Source organism: Scyliorhinus canicula, chromosome 1, assembly GCF_902713615.1.
Source record: "Scyliorhinus canicula chromosome 1, sScyCan1.1, whole genome shotgun sequence".
NCBI lineage: Eukaryota > Metazoa > Chordata > Chondrichthyes > Carcharhiniformes > Scyliorhinidae > Scyliorhinus > Scyliorhinus canicula.
Genome location: NC_052146.1, coordinates 35049939 through 35071646, shown reverse-complemented (window position 1 = coordinate 35071646; position 21708 = coordinate 35049939). Strand labels below are relative to the sequence as shown.

At 46.8% G+C, this 21708-nt stretch overlaps 1 protein-coding gene across 8 annotated transcripts in view; it reads right to left on the bottom strand.

Annotated features, from left to right (window-relative positions):
• The window catches only part of zgc:193801 (uncharacterized protein LOC564476 homolog), a 98237-nt gene that overhangs the window by 30560 nt on the left and 45969 nt on the right, over positions 1-21708 (bottom strand). For all 8 annotated transcript variants that reach the window (XM_038782771.1, XM_038782616.1, XM_038782226.1 and 5 more), the window contains one exon: positions 1813-2003. In XM_038782771.1, the coding sequence (XP_038638699.1) occupies positions 1813-2003 (191 nt within the window). The remainder of the gene's footprint in view (positions 1-1812; positions 2004-21708) is intronic.

Sequence of the window (21708 nt, the reverse complement as noted above, 5' to 3'; positions counted from 1 at the left end):
CATCAATCGAAGACTATATGGTTGTATATTCAAGGAGAATTACACAAATATATGCTGCAACTATGATTGCATCTAGGCTCAATTAAAGGATGAAATTCAATGTTTGAATGGATGAATTATTAGACTCAACTTTTGTGGAAGTTTTCTTCTTTAGGGTTTTGCCTACTGGATATTGTGATAATTAAAATATGTAATTTTCCCACAACATTTATTGCGAAATAGGGTGGCACCATGGCGCAGTGGTTAGCACTGCTGTCTCACGGCGCTGAGGACCTGAGTTTGATTCGGGCCCCGGGTCATTGACGGATGGAGTTTGCACGTTCTCACCGTGCCCGATTGGGTTTCACACCCAGAACCCAAAGATGTGCAGGGTAGGTAGATTGACCATACTAAATTGCCGCTTAATTGGAAAAAGAATTGGGCACATTAAATTTTAAAAAAACATTTACTGTGAAACTGTTTAAAAATGTACACCGTTTCTCAAAAATTTCAAAACAAAGGCAAAATATCAGAAGTGGGGATACTGTAAAACCACTGTGTAAACTGAAATTAATCTATATACTTTAATTCTACATATAGAAGATTGATATAATTCTGTCTGCAGTTTTGGGTGTGGTTTCAGATTCATCAAGTAACAAGGCTTACACATAACAATAGGCAAATTAAAAGAAATCCCCCGGAAATTGCTTTAAAAAAATTGCTCTTCACCTGCAGATCCAAGCCTTACAAACAAAACCAAGAGTCAGCAGATTCAAAATACGCATTATAGGGTACAATTACACATTATAGTCTACAATTGAATTTTCAACTGGTCGACCCATGAATGGAGTCAGCCCCCTACGAACAGACGGCTGTGATTTTGATATCCAGGCCTCATTTGATTGCAAGTGACAAACTGGACAGACCCGAGGTAGTTCGGCAGATTTTGGCCATGAACATGTCAGATGGCTGGGATTCCGGCAGCAACTGCAGTTAGGTCCCAGGAGGGCAGTGGGGATGGAGAGCAAGGATGAGGGAGGTGAGCGGTGTTTTTACTTACATTTCCAGTGTCTCTCTGAGTCTATCCTCAGGTGAATTTCCTGGGATCCTGTCAATTGCTTCACTGGCTCAGGAAGAAACTGGTGCTCTGCACTACCAGTCCTGCCAAAAGTGGATAAGAGCTGCATAGCAGGCACTGACAATGTGGCCATGGTGCCTGCCAGAACAACCTATATTTGCTATCCTACTGCTGACCCTATAAACTCCAGTAAAGTCAGTGATTGAAGGCACTAATTGACACAATTGTATTACTATTGATTTTGGGGACTATATAATCAAAAATCGCAATTTAATAATGGAAAGAAAATAACTTTAATTTGCACCTTTCATGTCCTTGAGATATTTGCAAGCATTTGACAGCCAATAAATATATTTGAAATGCACTGGGGAAACATGGCAGCCATGAGATGTATGATTGAATAATGTATTTTTGGCAGTGAGCAGGAGAGCTCACCTGTTCTTCTTTGAATCATGCCAAGAAGTGTTTTATGTTCAGCCAAAAGAGTATAAAGTCTAGTCTGAAAGACAACACATCCCAGTAGAGCAATACACCTTCAATATTGCATTGCAACGTCAGCCTAAATTGTGTGTTCAAGTCTGTGGAGTGGAGAGGATTTTGAATCATTGACTTTGTGGCTGAGAAGCAAGAGTGGACCAAATGAGCCAATGTTGACACGTATTTGAAATGTACTTAACTATTTGTGCTGGTATCAAAAAAAACATTTGTCCAAGTTTTCACTGGCTTTTTGAGCAATGAGATCATACTGTACTCACCTGTGTAATTTGAATTTGGAAAGTGGTATGTGGATTACGGAAATGAGTCTTGTAATGTTTAATAGCTTCATCACGCCTATTGAAACCGTTTCGACAGCGGTAGCAGTGCCAGTGCGCTCCTTTAAATTTCTTTTCTCCTTTGATAGTTCCAACGATGTCACAGTGGTTACAGCAGCGAATTATCTTCAAACCTAATAAATATGAAAAGGAATCCATTAAGCACCTATTAGGAAGCGCTACATAAATTTCAGTAAAATTCAAAGTGAATCATTAAGTTAGGTACAAACTTGGAAATAAATGAAACAGTCCGTCTTCCCATAATTTTGCCCGCAACAACCTTCTCAGGTTAAGTGAGTTTGATTACTCTTTAGCTAGTTCCTAATGAGGGGGTGGAAGGCAACAAAGCTACAAGTTTATCTGCAATTCAACCAGAGAGCAATCTCACTTAATAATACTGGTAAGTTTGAGAAATGAAAACATTCTGTTATCACAAATTTAATCTAATATTGGGGGTTTAAGTACATTGGGGAGTTGACCATAAGAAGATTTATTCTAAATGTGTCAAATACTGTGACCAACTCAGGTATGCTTCGAGCAGATTAGATGCAAAAATATTCAGTTCCTCAGTAAGGGATCAAATCATTTTGAATATCATTTTGCAGCTGTATATTGTGCGCTGTTAATGTCTATTCCTTTCACAGTACGAATTTTAAAAAAATGTATTTTGTTACAGACATGTATCAAAACAGGTTGCAACAAATAAACACCCAGGAAACATACTTCCCAGCAATCAACTCTACAGACTGTACAAATTTGTTCCCCTTTATCACCCTACCCCTCTCCCCCCTGCGACGAACAGCTCCTCAAACATCCCCCAACAGGAAGTCGTACAGGTCACCCAAACATGCCGCAACCTCCGGTGACGATGCCGACCGCCACTCCAGTAAAATTCGCCGCCGTGCAATCAGGGAGGCGAAGGCCACGACAACGGCCTGCTTCCTTTCCATGAGCTCCGGCTTCTCTGAAACCCCAAATATCGCCAGTAAAGGGTCCGGGTCCATCTCCTCCTCCACTATCCTGGCTAAGACCGCGAACACTCCCGCCCAGAATCTTCTCAATTTTTCGCAACCCTAAAGTATTTGCACGTGATTCGCTGGCCCCCGCCCACACCTCTCACACTCATCTGCTACCCCTTGAAAGAACCCACTCATCCTCGCCAGAGTCATATGCACCATTTTAACCTGTATCAGGCTCATTCTTGCACAGGAGGAGGTCCTGTTTACGGAATGCCTCACTCCATACTCCCCAATTAATCTCCCCTCCCAAATCCTCTTCCCATTTCCCCTTGATCTTCACCGCCCGCTTGCCTCGCTGCTCTCCCAGCCACTTGTATAAATCCCCAATTCTTCCTTCCCCTTCCTGAATCTGCAGTTGCTCCAGCAGGGTGTATCCCGGCAACCTAGGGTACCCCCTCCAGACCTATCGCGCAAAGTCACTAACCTGCAGCTACCTGAACTCACTCCAATTCGGCACCTCTACCCTCTCCCTTAGCTCCTCCAGACTGGCAAACCCTTCCTCCAAATATAGATCCTTCACCTTAGCCAGCCCCACTTTCCTCCACCTCCTGTCAAATACATAATCCACCCCCCCCCCCCCCCCCCAGCTCAAACCAATGATTCTTGCACAGCGGCGTTAACACCAACATCCCTTTCACCCTAAAATGACTCCTCAACTGATTCCATATCTTCACCATGGACTGCGCCACCGGGCCCCTTGAATACCTACTCGAAGCTATTGGCAATGCTGCAGTCACCATAGCCCTCAAACTAGATCCATTACAAGAATCCCCCCCACCCTCGGCACCTTCCCTGCCCATACAAAGTCCAAAATGATTGTGTTCAATTTCCGAAAGAAGGCCTTTGGTATAAAAATCGGGAGAGCCTAAAAAATAAACAAGAACCTCGGCAGAATGTTGGTTTTCACCACTTGGACCCGCCCCACCAATGTCAAGTGCAGTGTATCCTACCTCTTAAGATCCTACCTGGCTTCCTCCACCAGCTTCATTAAGTTCCACTTATGGAGTCCCGTCAATTCCCTCGCTACCCGAATCCCCAAATACCTAAACATATCCCTCAATACCCCCTCAAATGTCATTAGTCCTATGTCAACTCCCTGAGGAACATTTTATCATGTGTATCATCTTACTGGCATTGTCTTTTCGAAGATTGCTTTTGCTGTATCCTTAAACCTAATACTCGTTTGTGAATTTGAATCATTTCACAAATTACACAATTTCTACCTATAGTTATTTTAGGAACAGCATGAAATGACTACTTAATACTAATCAAACAGGAGAACATGCAAAGCAAAACTGGATGCAAATTTTACACTGAAGCAGAGTTACTTTCATCTCTGGAAAATGTTAAAATATGCAGCAATGTGGCTAACTTAAAAGTCCATTTTGATGTCCATGTGTGCACAATATGTAGTGATGCGCTCCTAAAGTGCTCTATTGGCAAGTAGTCAGAGAGCAATTAAAGATCTGGGGCGCGATTCTCCGCTCCCCACGCCGGGTGGGAAAATCGCGGGAGGGCCGTGCGACTCATTTCACACCCCCCTGCCCCCCCCCCCCCCCCCCCCCGCGATTCTCCCACCCCCCGCTGGGAAGAATCGCCGCTCGCCGTTTTTCACGGCGATTCTCCGGCCCGGATGGGCCGAGCGGCCTGCCATTCGCGACCGGCTCACGACGGCGACAACCACACCTGGTCGCTGCCGTCGTGAACATGGGCGCCAAAGGCCCGTTTGAAGCTTGTGGGGGGCGGAGAGGGGAGTGAGCACCACGGCCGTGCTCGGGAGGGGACTGGCCCGCGATCGGTGCCCACCGATCATCGGGCCGGCGTCTCAAAGCGACGCACTCTTTCCCCTCCGCCGCCCCGCAAGATCAAGCTGCCATATCTTGCGGGGCAGCGGAGGGGAAGACGGCCACTGCGCATGCACGTGTTTGAGCCGTCGACCGTCGTGACGTCAGCCGCGCATGCGCGGGTTGGAGCCGGCCAACCCGCGCATGCGTAGCTGACGTCACATAGGCGCCGCCGTCGCGTCATTCTCGGCGCACCGCCTTGACGCAAGCGTCAAGGCCTGGCCGCCGAGAATAATGGAGCGCCACTCCTAGCCCCCCAGGTGGGGGTGAATACGGTGAGAGGAGCGGCCTCCGAGGCCGTCGTGAACTCGGCTGAGTTTCCCGATTTTTCCCGGGAGCGGAGAATTCGGCCCCTGGAGTTCTGTAAGACCAATGCATTTTAGTAGTATCGTCTGCGACTTGGGACATATATTTTGCGCATTCAAGACCAGAATGAGCTGTGACAGGACATAATATTGTACCATTTGGCTATGTATCTATTCAATCCCCAACACAAACAACATTCCTTCTCCCTGGTCACTGTCTGAATCTGAATGAGAAAGTTCACAACCTTCATGTCCTATCTGATCCCAAGATGAGCTTCCAACTACATATCTGTTCCATCAAAGATTTCTTGCTTCCTCCTCTGTAAAATGATCTCTGCTTCAACTACGTCCTGTGGTAAATCATTCTACCTTTCAAGAAATTTCTCATAATTTCTCCTCACTCTGTGGTAATTCTAAATTGATGCTGCCTTTGTAGACGGCACTCCAATCAGGAAAGAAGGTTTTTCTTTAAGACCATAAGACATAGGAGCAGAATTAGGTGACTCAGCCCATCGAGTCTGGCTCCGCTATTCAATCATGGCTGATATTTTTCTCCCCATTCTGCTGCCTTTTCCCCATAACCCTTGATCCCCTAATTAAGTTAGCTTATCAGCACCATTGCTCATTTTTACAACCTCCATTAGTTTCTGCTCAACATCCTCTACTCCAGTGAATATAGTCTCTATACCTTGAGCTTTACCTCACAACTACAGTTTTTCATTCCTGGTTTCATCTGTCTGTTAAGGCTTTAGTGCCCATAAGGAACCAGAAACTGCACAGTGTTTACCCAATAACCTAATCAGTGCCTGCACAAACATTGCATAAACTCTTATGCCCTTGTGCTCCTATGTTACTATTGGTGAAATCCAAAATGCAATCACACTTTCAAGGAATTAGGTTTTAGAAGTTGGGCATTTCAGTTACTCCACACCATTCAGCATCTTTAAATTCCATATACACTCCCATTCTTTCTATTACCAATATCTTCTCAAACTAAATTTGTATGTCACTTGCATGATCAGTCACTAGTGCTTTCCTAATGTTTTCAGTATTATCAACTTTATCATGTGCTACTTTTTAAGTTTTAGTTTAATTTAAATTTCTCTACTTTATATGGAACCCTATACTTACATGCATCTTCTTTTTGTCTGAAGGATCAGGGCCGGAATTCTCCCCTACCCGGCGGGGTGGGGAGTCCCGGCGTGATGGAGTGGCGTGAACCACTCCGGTGTCGGGCCGCCCAAAAGGTGCGGAAGTCACCGCACCTTTTAGGGGCCAAGGCCTCACCTTGAGGGGCTAGGCCCGCTCTGCCGGCTGGCGTGGACGGCCTTTGGCGCCACGCCAGCTGGGGCCGAAGGGACTTCGCCAGCCAGCGTAAGTCTGCGCATGCGCCGGAGCGTCAGCGGCTGCTGACGTCATCCCCGCGCATGCACAGGGGAGGGGGTCACCTCCGCCATGGTGAAGCCCATGGCGAAGGCGGAAAGAAAAGAGTGCCCCCACGACACAGGCCCGCCGGCCGATCGGTGGGCCCCGATCGCGGGCCAGGCCACTCCCCCCTCGGGGCCAGATCGTCCCCCGCCCCCCCCCCCCCCCCCGGACCCCCGCACACGCCGCCTGTTCCCGCCGGTAAGGTAGGTGGTTTGATCCACGCCGGCGGGAGAGGGTTGACAGCGGCAGGACTGCGGCCCATTGTGGGCCGGAGAATCGCCGGAGGGGGGGCCTGCCGACCGGCGCGATTCCCGCCCCTGCCGAATCTCTGGTGGAGGAGAATTCGAGACACGGCAGGGCCGGGATTGACGCCGGCCCCCGGCGATTCTCCGATCCGGCGGGGGGTCGGAGAATCCCGCCCCAGGTGTGGCCATCAGCTCTCTACAAACTACAGCAATGAGTGTTTGTCAACAAAGACCTCTGCAGGTCAAAAGTCCGAGTGTCGTTTCTGACCAAACGTCCAAGTTGTCGTTGCCACAGTCCTATGCTGCGTGAAATCTGTACTGTATATCAACAGCACATATAAGAACTGGAGAAATTCCATCACATACACCTCCACCACATACTCAAGATTCAATAGGCAGAATATCAACAAACGCTACTATCCTATTGGGAGCATGGGAACTCTTCAGCAAATCCCATTGGATGAAGAATCTTTGAACCTCACCAGATTTGTATTTCAGGTAGGCAGATTATAGTTTCCTCCATATGCCCTATGGGTCTCCACTGACAAGGAGGTCTTCCAACATTGTATGTAGCAACTCTCTACAAGACAACCCTGCAAAATCATCATCAATAACATGGAGTTGTACTATGCAAGAACATGATGCAGGCCTTAGTCTTAGGGGACATGTTGACGCAGTGGTATTTCCGCTTAACTAGTAATCCAGAGATCGAGGGTAATGCTCCGGGGACCCAGATTCAAATCCCATGGCAGTTGGTGGAATTTAAAAACTCAATAAAATATTAGGATAACCATAAAACCATTGTCGATTGTCATAATAACTCAATGCCCTTTAGGGAAGACTCACAGCAATGTTGGACACTGAATTACACTCAACTGCTACAAAAGGAATTAAACCGGATGGACCACCCGGGATTGACCTCCGCACCAAAACGACAAGAGCAAACCCAGCCCTGTCAACCCTGCAAAGTCCTCCTTATGAACATCTTGGAGCTTGTTCTAGTTTGCGCCATGCAACAGTTTGTTGCAACAGACTTGTCATAATCAGGGAATCGAACCTTACAGTAAATGACCCAGACACCTTCACCATTCCTGAGTACATCCTGTGCCACTGACATACAGACCTAGCAGAAGTGAAAACAGAGTGCCATACAGTGAGGAGGAAGCTGCCCAGGGAGTCCTAAACATCACCTCTGTATCCCATGAAATCTCTTGACACCAGGTTAAACATGGGCATGGAAACCTCCTGCTGATTACCACATAACAACCACCTTAGCTGATGAATCAGTACTCCTCCATGTTGAACACTAAACTAGGTTGCAAATATACTCTTGGGTGGGGGATTTCAATGCCCACCACCAAGAGTGGCTCAGTAATACTATCACGACTCAGCTGGCTGGGTCCTAAAGGACATAACAGCACGTGGTGAGGGAACCACCAAGAGTCAAAAACATACTTGATCACATCCTTACCAACCTACCTACTGCAGATGCATCTGTCCATGATAGCATCTCTAAAAGTGACCACCGCACAGCATTTGTGGAGATGAAGTCCTGTCTTCAAATTGAGGATACCCACTATCGTGTTGTGCGGTAAATGGGATCAACTGAAAGCAGATCTAGCAGCTCAAAACCGGCCATCCATGAGGCGCTGTGAATCATCATCAGCAGCAAAATTGCACTCAACCACAATCTGTAAGGTCATGGCCTGGGATATCCCCCCACCTACCATGGCCACCAAGCCAGGGGATCAACCTTGGCCCAATGAGGAGTACAGGAGGGCATGCAAGGAGCAACACCAGGCATACTTAAAAATGAGGTGTCAACCTGGTGAAGCTCCAAAATAGGACTATGTGCATGTCAAATTGACAAGCAATAAGTAATAGACAGAGCTAAGAGATTCCACAACCAACAGATCAGATATAAGTTCTGCAGTTCTGCCACATCCAGCTGTTACTGGTGGTGGACAATTAACCAACTCACTGGAGAAGGAGGCTCCTCAAATATCCCCATGCTCAATGAAGGAGGAGCACAGTACATAAATTTTAGATTTAGATTTGTCACATGTACCGAGGTACAGTGAAAAGTATAGTTCCGCCTGACGGAAGGGTCTGGAAGAGGAGGGCAAAGCCTCAGTGTGAGGGGTCACTGACAATGCGGTCTGAATTCCCGAGGTAGACAGAATCAATGGGAGGGTGGCAAACTTGTGTGATGTGTTGGGCTGAGTTCAGCACATTGTGCAGTTTCTTGCGATCTTGGACCAAGCACTTCCCATACCAGGCTGTGATGCAGCCAGATAGGATGCTCTCTATGGCACATCTGCGGAGGTTTGTGAGAGTCGATGCAGTCATGCCGAATTTCTTTAGCTTCCGTAGGAAGTAGAGACGTTGTTAGGCTTTCTTGACACGAGTGGACCAGGACAGACTGTTGAGATGATGATCCCCCAGGAACTTATAACTATCGAAAATCTCCACTTTGGAGCTATTTATATAGATGGGGGCGTGTCGTATTGCACTTCCTGAAGTCAATGACCAGTTCCTTGGTTTTGCTGACATTTAGAGAGGGGTTGTTTCGGTGCACCATGCAACCAAGTGACCTATCTTGTTTCTGTAGTCTGATTAGTCATTGTTTGAGATACGACTCACTACAGTCGTGTCATCCGCAAACTTATAGATTGAGTGGAGTTAAATCGTGCCACACAGTCGTATGTGTATACGGAACACAGTAGAGGACTGAGCACACAGCCTTGCGGGGCCCTGGTGTTGAGGACGATTGTGGAGGGGGTGCTGTTACCTATCCTGACAATTTGAGGCCTGTTGGTGAAGAAGTCAAGGATCCAGCTGCACAGGGCGGGGTCAAGTCCAAGATTGCAGAGTTTGTTTATTAGTCTTGTCGGGATAATGGTATTGAATGCGGAGCTGTAGCTTAGAACAGTAGTCTGACATAGGTGTCCTTGTTGTCAGGGTGTTCAGTTGTTTATTGACCGTCTGGGAGGCTGGCGTTGATCCGTCTCATGACTAGCCGCTCAAAACATTTCATGATGACAGACGTCATGGCCACTGGTTGGTAGTCGTTGAGGCACGCTATCTTGTTCTTCTTTGGTACTGGTATCATGGTGGTCTTCGTGAAGGAGGCAGGAACCTCAGAGCAGAGAGGTGAGGTGTTGAAGATGTCTGCGAATACACTCGACAGCTGGTCTGCATTAAATTGCTAAAATAACAATGTAGACTCTCAAAATAGGGTTATGCAGATGTCCTCAAAATTTTTGCACTCATAGCAAAAATTTGTGTGTCCACTGAAGGTTGATATCATACAGTTAGGACAAAGTTATTTAAAATAACTTTCAAAAGGTTATCAATCTCAAAAGGTAAGTCAGTTTCTCTCTGCAAAGATGCTGCCTTACACAGTGTTTCCCAAGTTCTTTGATTCTATTTCAGATTTCCGACAACCAAGGCTTATCAATGTTTTCTGAAATTTATCATCATTTAAAACTCATTTGGTAACTCCTTTTCAACGATCGTACAATGATTTATATAGCTTCACTTTCAAAAAATAAACAATAAGATAATATCCCTGGGAAAACTTAACAAATTAGATACTGTAGTTAAAGTGATAGTCAGGAAATTTGTAGCACTCTGCTTGACAACCTGCTTTTGAACTTGCTCTTCCACCACAATTAGGTTTTGCGAGTTCATTTGTCTCATTTCTTCTCAGAATTCTTCCTAGACCAGGCATTACTCCTGGGCCGTGATTCCAGGCATTCTTTGGACGATGTAGCAACAATCAGCACTTTAGGCTCATTGAATAAAACGTTCTCCTTCTGAACTCGAATTGTGTCTGAAGAGAGTGTTTGATCTCTAACATTAGATCAAAGCACTTGGTTATGTATAGCTCATTGGCTTCAATATGTAAATGAACCTGGTGACAACCCGACCCTGCACCAATTCTCCAAAATACAGTCACCATTACAATCATTTTCTAATGCCTCTTAAATTCTGTGGTCCAATTTTTCAGCTGCCATTTTATCGTTCCTATAAACAAGCTGAAAATTATATGCAGCCAAGAAGGCAGGTGACCTTCCCAAAGTCTGCTACCAATATCACTCTCCAAGTTGGCTATGGTCCAGAGGAAGGTGGCTGACCTCTGCTAGACAGCTTCCTACCAGCTCAGCGGAAAATAGGAACTGAACTGTGTGGGAGAAATAGAGTGAATCACTCTCTCACTATTGGTACTGTGCAATCATGCTCTCTCAAACTTTTTTTATTTTTTATATAATTTTTATTGGAATTTTTTACAGAAAATATAAAACATAACGACAAACAATGAAATGCAACAAAATAACCCATAATAACTGTGACACCCCCAGACCGTATCGGCGCATGTATCACATCCCCCCACCCCCCCAACCCTAATGAACAACAAAAGAACTTAAAAAATATTAAAATTAAATAAACAAACATAGTCATTGTCGGCCCCCCCCCCTTTTCCCTCCCCTTTTCCCTCCCCTTTTCCCTCCCCGGGTTGCTGCTGCTGCTGTCCCCGTACCCTATCGTTGAGCCAGAAAGTCGAGAAAAGGCTGCCACCGCCTAAAGAACCCTTGTACCGACCCTCTCAGGGCGAATTTGACCTTCTCTAGCTTAATGAAACCCGCCATGTCATTGATCCAGGTCTCCACGCTTGGGGGCCTCGCATCCTTCCATTGTAGCAAGATCCTTCGCCGGGCTACTAGGGACGCAAAGGCCAGCACACCGGCCTCTTTCGCCTCCTGCACTCCCGGCTCCACCCCAACCCCAAAAATCGCGAGTCATGCTCTCTCAAACTTAAAGAATTATCAGAAAATCATACACAAGATTATAGATTTTAAAAGTTCCAGAAAATTAGTAGTACAATTGTGTTGTGTCTATAATGGGTTGGCACAATATCCTCAAATGAAAAAAATCGCTTGTCACAAGTAGGCTTCAAACTAAGTTACTGTGAAAAGTCCCTCATCGCCACATTCCGGCGCCTGTTCGAGGAGGCTGGTACGGGAATTGAACCGTGCTGCTGGCCTGCCTTGGTCAGCTTTAAAAGCCAGCTCTTTAGCCCTGTGCTAAACCAGCCCCTATCACCGGTTGTGAAGCACAAATTCATATTAAAAGCAATAAATTAGTTGCAGTTGACAATGAAAACACTCCCGGTGGCCTTCTACAAAAAATTTGCGACAGCACTGGCCCCGCACCTGTGGGAGATGTTAACAGACCCGCTAGCGAGGGGCACACTGCCACCTACGTTAGCACAGGCCTCAGACCCAACGGAATGTGGGTCATACAGACCCATCTCACTGCTGAACGCAGATGCCAAAATACTGGCCAAAAGGCAAGAAGACTGCGTACCAGAAGTGGTCGCAGAGGACCAGACGGATTTTGTCAAATGTAGACAGCTAACCTCGAACATCAGGCGCTTGCTAAACATGATAATACCCCCATCTGGGGAGAGAACACCAGAGGTGATCGTTCCCCTAGAAGCAGAAAAGGCCTTCGACAGGGTCGAATGGAAATACCTGAGGTGCTGGAGTGGTTCAGGCTTGGAACAGGGTTCACCTCCTGGGTAAAACTCCTACACAACTCTCTAAAACTCTCAGAGCAGCAAAAAGCTGGAGGGGGATCCAAAAGGACGGCAGAGAGCACGGAGTCTCACTCTATGCAGATGACCTGCTCCTCTACATTTCTGACCCACAAAGCAGCATGGACTGAATCTCATGCTCCTGAAAGAGTTTGGCGCCTTCTCGGGCTACAAACTCAACTGAGCAAAAGCAAGATCTTCCCGGTATACCAACAAAGGGTGGGGGGGTGGGGGGGGGGGGGCAGCACTAACGGGACTGCTGTTTGAACAAGCCCAACACAAATTCCGCACCTGGGGCTCCAAATTGCCCATAACTGGAAAGAGATCCACAAATGAAACCTCACCAGTCTGGCAGAGGAAGTAAAAAAGGGCCTGCAAAGATGGAACACACTCCCACTCTCCCTCTCGGGGAGAGTCGTCCAGACGATTAAAACGAACGTGCTGCCCAGGTACCTCTTCCTACTTAGATCCATCCCGATCTACATCCCCAAGGACATTTTCAAAGCACTAGACAAACTAATCATGGCATTAGAATGTGGTGGTGGTGGGGGGATGGGGGAGCCCTCCCAAACCTACAATTTACCACTGGGCGGTGACGGTTGAGCGAATAAGGGGATGGATCAAGGAGCCAGAAGCCGAGTGGGTGTGCGCAGAAGAGGCCTCCTGCAAGGGGACCTCCCTCCGGGCCCTCGCCACGGCAGCACTCCCATCCCCACTGTGGCGCTAACAATTATACTCAAAGCCGAGAGACTAGTACAATAGAGGCTTTATTGCTGTACGATGTTGTCCCTCCATCCGCAACTGTAGACTGAGGGTCTGAGCAGCTCTCATACATATTTATACACAAGCTCCCTGTGGGCGGAGCTAGCCGGCAGGGGCTGACCGGAGGAACCTGTATTACAGGTACAGGCATACATCCCCCTACTGCAATACACATAACTACAGTGGTTATCTCACCACATTCACCCCCTGTAAAAAATGAGTCCGGCGGGGGTGACATGTAACTGTAATACAAAGGATGCTATTTACAAGAGGGTCCAACAAGGAAAATCAAGAGTCCATCCGGTTAGCAGGTTACAGGTTGAGCCGAATCGGTGGTCGGACGTTCCGCTGTGATCGGCGTAGCTGTGGTGGTGACGTCGGCACAGGCGGTGATGGCCCCGATGGTGCAGGTGCTGGCGGTGTTGGTGCTGGCTGCTGGCGGGATGACTCCGAGAGCAAGCCGAAATCTTCCATGTCCTCCAGGGTGGGCAGGGGGATGAGGGATGGACCTGATGGGGACGAATAGGGGGGCGCTGGGGTTGGTGCAGGAAGGGGTGTGGGCATGGGATCGGCACCTGAGGGAGCGGCTGAGGCGTGGGGACCGGCGGCGCGATAGCGGCGACCGTCCGGGACTGACACACCGCTGCAAAGTGGCCTTTCTTTCCACAAGCTTTGCAGGTCGCTGTGCGGGCCGGGCAGCGTTGGCGAGGGTGCTTCTGTTGGCCGCAGAAGTAACAGTGGGGACCCCCAGGGGGTGCGGTGCGGCGGGCAGCGCAGGCATAGTGCGCGGGGGCGGCTGCTGGGGGGGCCGTTTGCGGGGTCCACGAGGGGTGGGACGGATGGGCCTGGGGAGTCGTTTGCGGGGTCCACGAGGGGTAGGACGGGTGGGCCGAGTGGCTAGCGGAGTAAGTGTGCGCACTACGGGAGGCGGCCGTCATGGAGAGCGCCAGGGCCTTTGCGGCCGCGAGGTCTGGGGCGACCCCTTCCAGCAGTCGTTGCCGGATGGGGTCCGATGCAATGCCTGTAACGAAGGCATCGCGCATGAGTAAGTCCGAATGTTCCGCGGCTGTGAGGGCCCGGCAGTCGCAGTCTCGTACCAGAGGTATAAGGGCCCTCCAGAAGTCCTCAATCGACTCACCCGGCTGCTGGACGCGAGTAGAAAGTTGATGCCTCGCAAACAGGGTGTTCGTCGATGGTGCATAATTCTCCTTGAGCAGTTCCATAGCTGCGGTGTAGTCGGTCGCATCTCGAATGAGCGGAAAGACGCTGGAGCTAAGTCTGGAGTACAGGAGTTACTTTTTCTGAGCCTCCGTCGGGGGAGGGTGTGCTGAAGAGATGTAGGCCTCTAAGACTGCGAGCCAGTGATCAAAGTCTTTTCTGGCGTGAGGCGAATGTGGATCCAGCTGCAGACGGTCAGGCTTGACTCTGATGTCCATGGTGACTGGGAAATCATACAGCAATAAATTGTGGCGCTAACAATTATACTCAAAGCCGAGAGACTAGTACAATAGAGGCTTTATTGCTGTACGATGTTGTCCCTCCATCCGCAACTGTAGACTGAGGGTCTGAGCAGCTCTCATACATATTTATACACAAGCTCCCTGTGGGCGGAGCTAGCCGGCAGGGGCTGACCGGAGGAACCTGTATTACAGGTACAGGCATACATCCCCCTACTGCAGTACACATAACTACAGTGGTTATCTCACCACACCCACCCAAAAAACACTCCAGCAGCCCGGTGGTGATAGCCATCCTCCAGTCCTGGAACCAACTACGGCAGCAATTTGGCCTGACCAAAACATCGGACAAAGCTCCCATCTGCAACAACCATATTTTCACACCAGCACTGACTGACGCCACCTTTAAAAAGTGGGGACAGGGCGGAGGGACACTAACAGTCAGGGACCAATCACGGAGGCAGGGTCGCAAAAATGGACGAACTGACAGAGAAATTCCAGCTAGTCAGGGGGAACGAGCTGAGGTACCTGCAACTCAAAAACATCCTACTAAAGGAGACAAGGACGTATCCACAACCGCCACGTCAGACATTACTGGAACAGTTACTGGACGCAAGCATCCTAGATAAAGGGAACTGTAGCGACATGTATGACCGACTGGTAGAAAGGGCCTAAACCGTACTGGACGCAACATGAAAGAAATGGGAGGACGACCTGGGGATTGAAATAGGGTGGGGACTCTGGAGCGAAGCACTGCAAAGGGTCAACTCCACCTCCACGTGCGCAAAGCTCAGTCTGGCGCAACTCAAAGTGGTACATAGGGCCCACTTAACAAGAACTCGTATGAGTAGGTTTTTTCCGGAGGTGAAGGATAGATGTGAACGGTGCCAAGGAGGCCCAGCCAACCACATGTTCTGGTTTTGCCCCAGACCTGCGGGGTACTGGAAAGCCTTCTTCGAGGCAATGTCCAAAGTGGTGGGGATGAGGGTGGAGCCATTCCCGAAAGTGGCGGTCTTCGGGCTTTCAGACCAGCCAGATCTATTTCTGGGGAGGAGGGCGGACGCCCTTGCCTTTGGCTCCCTGATCACCCGCCGTAGAATCCTGTTCGCCTGGCGGTCAGCAGCACCGCCCAGAGCTGCAGACTGGCTGTCCGTCCTCTCAGATGGAGAAAATCAAATTCGGCATCTGAGGGTCAGATGACGGTTCCACAGAACGTGGGAGTCATTTACCCAATTGTTCCGGGACCCGTTTGTGGCCAACGAATAAGCAGAAGAATAGCCAGGTAGCCAAGAATCAGGGGAAAGTAGCCAAAGCATGAGAGGGAGAGATAGACCGGGGGATGACGACAGCTAAACCTAAGAGGGAAGGCGAACCACAGGGGGGGGGGGGAAGGAACGGCTGAAGCGGAGGTGAGCGTGAGACGACAACAGCAGCTAATTCCGCCCGGGAGAAGCAAGTGACAACACCAGCACCGGACCCATTCGAGCATTGCCCTCGGTAATTGTTTCTCCGTCACCCAAATGCATATCTACCTCCCCAGTCTGCCCCCCCCCCCCCCCCTCCACACACACTAACAGATGCCTACTTTTGTGTTGTAAATAATTTTGCAAATTGTACAGAGTTGCTGCTGTTGAGCAGGCGCATAATACCTTACCAGTTACTTTAGTTTATTTCTTTTTTATTATTACTTTTTTATTGGTATGTTTGCGTGTCCTTTATATATATATATCTTATTCGGTGTACATAACGGTAAATATAATTTGTTCAAAAACCCAATAAAAATCAATGATAAAAAAAAGAGGTATGTACTCTTGACAGTTTTGCTGTACAAGTTCCTGGAACTATTTTACTTCATTAATTTCTTAGATATCTTAATAAACGTCCCACTGCTGTTGTTTGAGACATTTCATGAGTTGAAAAAAATGCTGCTTACAATTTGAATAATTAATGTGGCAAAAATAATTCTAGCCAGATGCTTAGACCTTGATATTTATGGGAGGGAGGGAGTAGGGGCACATGTTTGCAGGTGGGAACTGCTAAGTGCTGGGAACACATAGGTCCTGTAAATTTTAAGGCAAGACAACATTCACTTTTTTTTTTAAACTCGCTCGCTTGTCTGGCGATACATCAGCATTAGTAGGCCAAAGCAAAAGGCCACTGGGAATGGTTTCTGGCAATCTGAGAAGATCCAGGTATGGTGGAGAAAGAAGTAAAGGTTAGGTAACATGAAGACGCTTGGAGGGGAGAGAAAGACAGAGAAAAGAGCAGGGAAAAGGAGAGATTGCAGGGGCTCGGGAGTTATAGGAGGAGGGTGAAATCATGGTCGATGATTTGCAGAGGGAAGCATGTGCTCCTCTTGCTATCAGTTTTCCTAAACCCTGAGAAACTCGGCCCACAGCTCATTGTTCCCAGAATTTGAGGAATCAAGTCTCATTGGTATATTCTAATCACCAACCTTCACGTATGAAGTCAGGTTTCACGTTGTCACTGATTTTAACACCCCTCCCCTGCACCCCCTCCAGTTTGATTTGTTTGTAGGGGTGGGGAAAGAGGATCTAATTCCCTCCATTTTGTTCCAATTGTACATTTCTTTCAATTACATGTTGCAACCAAAATTTCCAAATTGAATTGCAAAATAAAGAAATTAATCTACAAAACAGCTTCACTTTTCATCCCTTGTATCATATGACCTATTAGGGGTTAAATATTTTCGCTCGTGCATGGAAGTTGCTCTAGGTGTTCCTGGGTTATGGAGGCTATGAATTCATGGTAGTTACTGGTTTTATTTGCTATTCTAGAGAACGTGTGCGGGATATAGAACAAAGAACAAAGAAAATTACAGCACAGGAACAGGCCCTTCGGCCCTCCAAGCCTGCGCCGATCCAGGTCCTTTATCTAAACCTGTCACCTATTTTCCAAGGATCTACTTCCTTCTGATCCCCGCCCGTTCATATATCTGTCTCGATGCATCTTAAATGATGCTATCGTGCCAGCCTCTACCACCTCCGCTGGCAAAGCGTTCCAGGCACCCACCACCCTCGGCGTAAAAGACTTTCCACGCACATCTCCCTTAAACTTTCCCTCTCTCACCTTGAAATCGTGACGCCTTGTAATTGACACCCCCACTCTTGGAAAAACCTTCTAAACTCCAACGAGTACAGACCCAGAGTCCTCAACCAATCCTCATACGACAAGCTGTTCATTCCAGGGACCATTCTTGTGAACCTCCTCTGGACCCTTTCCAAGGCCAGCACATCTTTCCATAGACACGGAGCCCAAAAATGCTCACAATACTCCAAACGGGGTCTGACCAGAGCCTTATACAGCCTCAGAAGTCCATCCCTGGTCTTGTATTCTAGCCCTCTTGACATGAATGTTAACATTGCATTTGCCTTCCTAACTGCCGACTGAACCTGCACATTAACCTGAAGAGAATAGTGTACAAGTATTCCTAAGTTCCTTTGCGCTTCTGATTTCCTAAGCATTTCCCCATTTAGAAAATGAGTCTATGCCTAAATTCCTCCTTCCCAAGTGCATAACCTCACACTTTTCCACATTGTTTTTCATCTGCCACTTCATTACCCACTCTCCTAGCCTGTCCAAATCCTTCTGCAGCCCCCTTGCTTCCTCAATGCTACCTGTCCCTCTATAGATCTTTGGATCATATAACACAAGATGCAAAAATTCAAGTACAGTACAGAGTGGCTATTATTCCACATATTTATACAAAGACCAGCAAATATTCATACAATTGGTTCAGATTGCAATCATTGTGGTCAGCGTCTCCCTTCCCGCTGAAAGTGATGGGATAAAAAGATACTACAAAGAGCACGGAATCTCAGGATAACAGGATACAGCAATGAGCATGTGGCGCTATGGTAGAGGCCTAACTCCAGATAACAAAAAAGAGAAAGCTGCACATTCAAAACCTAACAGGGAAAAACAGGATACCACCCTCAGTACAAGACGTGGCTTGGCAGTGTACACTGCTGTATGCAGAAGTCAGTAAATCAAGGATGCTTACACAATGCCAAGACTCACTACGCAACAAACCTCATTCCTCTCCAACCAAATCAGAGGCACCACTCAGGTCCTGCCAACACTGGAAAACTCGGGCAGTGCGGTGGCGCAGTGGTTAGCACTGCTGCCCCGAGGCGACGAGATCCCAGGTTCAATCCTGGTTCTGGGTCACTATCCGTGTGGAGTTTGCACATTTCCCCCTGTTTGCGTGGGTTTCTCCCCCACAACCCAAAGATGTGCATGGTAGGTGGATTGGCCACACTAAATTGCCCCTTAATTGGAAAAAATGAATTGGGTATTCTAAATTTAAAAAAAACACTGGAAAACTTAAACCACCCTCCACCGAGGAAGCACCACCAACAAGGAGAAGAAGAATTGCCAAGATGCCCGTCAAGAGGTGTCCTGGGAAGGGTTAGAACTCTTTCCCCACCCCCCCCAACACAATAAGGGAAACCCGCTAAAATTAAACATCACAAATCGGAGTCTGTATCAGCATTTCACCTATCCTGATGAAGAAAGGAAATCCCAGAAAGAGGGAACACCAGGATTAGCCAATAAACGGCAGGCATGGTCTAGCAGCGTAAACCTTTGCAAAAAGGATATCAGGACATCAGGAATAAGAAACAGGATACATCCTCCCAGGGGACGCCGAAGCCTCGAGGATGATGACAGTCTGGATGTCTCTGTGTAAGATCACTTGAACGAGGGTGCCTTACTCTTCTACCCAAGCGAAGAAAGAGTTGCTCGCTCCTCAGTGACTTAGCTCCAACTGATTTTTCTTCCAGTTAAAACAAAGGTGGCCTCCTGATGCTAAGCAATGACTTGCATCTATTTATTCTTCATACCATAGCCCTCTCTAAGCACATTCAAGACACAGTTGGAACTGTACCAACCCCCACACATATAAACATCTTAATACTATTAGTTTTACCCTTCCAGGCACTGAAGCATTAAATTAAACACATCTAAAACTATCTTATTTCTAACAGGGGCTGGTTTAGCACAATGGGTTAAACAGCTGGCTTGTAATGCAGAACAAGGCCAGTAGCGCAGGTTCAATTCCTGTGCCGGCCTCCCCGAACAGGCGCCGGAATGTGGTGACTCGGGGCTTTTCACAATAACTTCACTGAAGCCTACTTATGACAATAAGCAATTATTATTATTATATTTACCAATACAAATATAAATTACTTAAAACAATCTTTGTTTTTCCTCGCATCACAGCAGAATAAACACAACAAAATATTATCTTGAAATGAACTTAAGAGTTATGAATATTTTCCTAGCCTCAGCAGTTTTTGCAACATCTCAGCTAGCACCATAAATATAGGTAAAATGCACCTCCATTCAAAATCGCAAAGCAAACAGCTTTTAAAATGATGAACATCATAAGCATAAGAAACTTCTTGGCAATCCATGAGTATACTAATAGTTAATCCACTCACTAATGAGTGCAAAGGAGTTCAGCATGACTGCCTCCTGCTGTACTTGTGGATTTAGGCTGACAGCAAGGTCACAGACAATATGTTTGCAGCAACATTTCGAGATAGAAATCAAGCCTGGATTTTAAAGATCATATTACTAAACAAAACAAAGTATAATGGAATTGAACACAAAATTCTCAACTAGTCTTAATGTGAATATTATTTATCCTTCTGGATTTAGTTTAATACTACACAGCTTTCTTTTAAAACTCTGCTTGAAAATTTTATCTCAATTGAAATGCAAGCTGGAATTCTCTGTTGCCGGCAGCTGTGCACCCCCACACCTGGGTTTCCCAGTGGTGTGGGGATAATTTCAATGGAAAATCCCATTGACAAGTGGTGGGAGTAAAGAATTCCACTGCCAGTGAATGGTGTGCCGCCGGGAAACCACGGCTGGGGGACCGGAGAATCCAGTCCATAATTTCTATATTTTTTTTAAATTTAGAGCACCAATTTTTTTTTTTTTCCAAATTAAGGGTCAATTTAGCATGGCCAATCCATCTAACCTGCACATCTTTGGGTTATGGGGTTGAGACTCAAGCAAACATGGGGAGAATGTGCAAATTCCACACGGCCAGTGACCCGGGGCCGGATCGAACCCAGGTCCTCCGCACCGTGAGGCAGCAATGCTAACCACTGCACCATCGTGCCGCCCTTCAGTTCCTAATTTCAAGCTGCTGTAGTTCGCGCTTCATCCCACAGTTGTTTTATTACGCAACAGTCTACACATCCAACAATGGACCAGCAACTAGAATGTTAAAAAATTAATTAAGAACTTCTGATTTCCAGACTATGCAGAGGATATATTGGCACTGGATGTGATACATAAAAGATTTATTGGAATATAGAGGCTATAAAACTAAGATGTTATACCCATCAGGAAAATCTGAACAGGCTAGAAAAGATAAGTCTTTAATATTTGAAAGTGTTTGATATGATGTATGGGGATATCACTTCCAAGGGTGACCATAACTAGCAGCTATAAATAAGACAATCATTAATAAATCCAATAGGGAATTCAGAAGAACCTCTATCAGAAACTGGTTCGATGTGGAACTCACCACAAGGAGTAATTGAGGCGATCAGCATAGATGCATACAAGAAACTAAAAAAAGACAGATGCGGGAGAATGGAATAGATTATGTCGATGGGATTAATGAAGGATGGGAGGAATCTCATTTGTGAATATAGACACCTGCAGGTTATCAAATAGCCCATTTCTGTGTTGTTAATACTATGTAACTTTGCAGAGAGATCTCAATACCGAAAGTTACTTATGAAAAATTTGTATGTTTTATTTGAACTGCTGAAATGCTCCACTGTAAACTGATGGCTTTTGGTGTTTATAAGTAACAGTGCCAACAGTAAGTTGCAGCAGCATCATGGCAGGCATTGATGTAAGCATTGGTTTCAACAACAAAAAATACCTTCAGTGGCCTTCTTTAAATAAAGGCCAACTAAGTTTTTGTAACCACAAATATTATTTGATAATTTAAAAAAATAACTGGCTTTGAGTGGTGCCGAGCCTTTTAGAGGAAAAGGAACAGATTTAAACACATATAACTGCACTGTTGTCACCAGGTCAGATCTGGCATCTTATATATGTCTATACATTGGAGAGAACATATTTAAACCAATCTCTTCTTAAATGATCTGTTCATCACCTGAATTCCATC